General features: G+C 30.1%; 1 protein-coding gene across 1 annotated transcript; it reads left to right on the top strand.

Annotated features, from left to right (window-relative positions):
* The first annotated feature begins 544 nt into the window (after positions 1 to 544).
* Positions 545 to 2,092, top strand: LOC127263068 (60S ribosomal protein L44). Its single transcript, XM_051292004.1, has 4 exons — positions 545 to 653; positions 1,417 to 1,596; positions 1,737 to 1,811; positions 1,910 to 2,092. The coding sequence occupies exons 1-4, from the start codon at positions 651 to 653 to the stop codon at positions 1,967 to 1,969; spliced, it is 318 nt and encodes a 105-aa protein (XP_051147961.1). The 5' UTR covers positions 545 to 650; the 3' UTR covers positions 1,970 to 2,092.
* The last annotated feature ends 276 nt before the right edge of the window (positions 2,093 to 2,368 follow it).

Below are 2,368 nucleotides of genomic sequence, written 5' to 3'. Positions count from 1 at the left end.
ATTATTTTTATTAAAAATTATAATTATATTAATAAATATTATCATATTATTTATCACATATATAACACCAACAACAATAACAATAACAACAATAATAATAATAATAATAATAATAATAATAATAATAATAATCCATCCAAATTTTTAGTTATTGAAAAAGATTTTATACTTTATAATTTTTTATTAAAATCTAATAAATTTCATTTATTTTTAAAGTATCATAGTTGAATACCTCATAATTTAAAACAAAAATAAAAAATTTGGCTTAAATATTATATTTAGGGTGTGTTTATTTGAAGATTTGAATTTTGGCTGAGAATTTAAATAGTAAAAAATTTAAATTAAAATAATAAATAATGTAATATAAATAAATATTAATGTAATATTTTAAATATAAATTTGATTTTTAATATAATACTGTATAAAAAATTACAAAATAAATATTTTATGTAACATTTTTAAAATATATATTTTATGAATAGTAAAAATACTTTTAAAACTCTTAAAATACATATTAGATCTGATTGGTTGGCCCACTATGAACCGTAATCGTATGTATAAATACAACTAGGGCTTTTTAGGGATGCAGACGGACTTCGGATTTTGGAAGAATTCGGCTCCTAGCTCGTACGGTTCTCCACCGTTTAGTCATGGTAACCTCTTTTGATGTACTGCGAGGTTAAACTGATAAATAATTTGAGCTTGTGTTCGACTTCTTTGATGTGTTTTTTTAAGAGATTCGTTTTTTTCTGGCAGTGCTTGAGAAATTGCTAAGTACCAGATTAGTAGAACTTGGCCCTCAGAATGCTATGGTTTTCGTGTATTGTTAAGGAACTTTGAACAACTTTCCATTAATCGTTATGCCTGCTGCGTGGAAGAGTAATTCATTAGATTTATTTGTAGAGTTGATTGTTAGGGCTTTTATTTCTCTTGCGCGCTGAGATGTGTTCCGCGTCTCTGTGCGAAGCAACACAGACTATATGTTGTTTCTTTTTGACAGAAATTATGCCAAAATCTATAAATGATTTTTTGCATTAACCACAGTAATTTACATTTGTGCTAAGACTTTTTGTAGCATCAATGATCATCATTTCTTGTGCAGCCATGAATTTGTGTAATAAGTTGTTGTCCATCTGCGTGTTGCCTATGGCCGATCTGATTATATATTGCAGATGATTATGAATGTACTTATTGATGTCATTTGGTTGTGCGGGATGATTAGGTGCTAATTACAATGGGGTATATGTAGTTTAAAAAATTGATCGGTAACTCCTATGTTCTATAAACATAAGAATTAAGATTAAATCTAACGCTTCCTGCAATGATTGTTAATATTCTTATATCTGAGATGATTCTGGGCGTCGAATGCTTTGGCCACTGTGGCATCCTTCTTACAGTATATTTTTGTGTGCGTAGGTGAACGTACCAAAGACAAAAAAGACTTACTGCAAATCAAAGGAGTGCAAAAAGCACACCTTGCACAAGGTCACCCAGTACAAGAAGGGAAAGGATAGCTTAGCTGCTCAGGGAAAGCGTCGCTATGATCGCAAGCAGTCAGGTTATGGTGGGCAGACAAAGCCCGTTTTCCACAAGAAGGTATAGACAGACAAATCTTGATAGTTGAATTTCCTCGGAAGGTTCTATGATTCAAGCAATTTATATGCTTGCTGGAATACTATTCTGCTGTCACTAATCTGGAGATATGAATTGCTTTGAAATTATATTTTCGTGTTTAGGCAAAAACTACTAAGAAGATCGTCCTGAGGCTCCAGTGTCAAAGTTGCAAACATGTTTCCCAGCACCCAATCAAGGTTCGATTTTCAATATGTAATTCATATTGGGCAGGCAATCCGAAAGAATAGAATTTCCTTTCTGAACTCAAAGCTTTGTATTTATTTTGGTATTGCAGAGATGCAAGCATTTCGAAATCGGTGGAGACAAGAAGGGCAAAGGAACCTCTCTTTTCTAAGTGTTTTAATTTCCATGTCAAACCATTGTTGGTTTAAACCAAATACTAGGTGAGGTCTTTTACCATCAGGTGTAACTCACTTGTCCCTTTGCTTTTAATTATATCAATGGTTTTATTTATTTATTTTTTGTATTTAATAGTTATTTTTTTATTTATTTTCACCAACTTGGTAGGATTTTATGAAATTTGAATTTTAAAATCTTAACGAAGAATTTGTTTAATACTTGGGACTCTCTTGTTACTTCAAAATTTCAATCCTATAGTCAGATAAAAAGAAAATCTCAATCCTATTGTATTGTATTTTAATTTTTATCTTTATACCGTCTTATCCAACAAAAAGTTTTAATTTTTTTTTTTTTTAATTTTTAATGTTAAGGTAAACAGGTAATTTTCACATTT

Source organism: Andrographis paniculata, unplaced genomic scaffold (assembly GCF_009805555.1).
Source record: "Andrographis paniculata isolate CXL003 unplaced genomic scaffold, ASM980555v1 Contig66END, whole genome shotgun sequence".
Classification (NCBI taxonomy): domain Eukaryota; kingdom Viridiplantae; phylum Streptophyta; class Magnoliopsida; order Lamiales; family Acanthaceae; genus Andrographis; species Andrographis paniculata.
The sequence above is the reverse complement of the archived record's forward strand: the minus strand, read 5'-3'. Positions and strand labels throughout refer to the sequence as shown.

Excerpts from the sequence above, each read along its gene's own strand:
- LOC127263068 (XM_051292004.1), top strand. Across the intron at positions 1,597-1,736 it reads AGCCCGTTTTCCACAAGAAG|GCAAAAACTACTAAGAAGAT; the intron begins GTATAGACAGAC and ends TTTCGTGTTTAG. Across the intron at positions 1,812-1,909 it reads TTTCCCAGCACCCAATCAAG|AGATGCAAGCATTTCGAAAT; the intron begins GTTCGATTTTCA and ends TTGGTATTGCAG.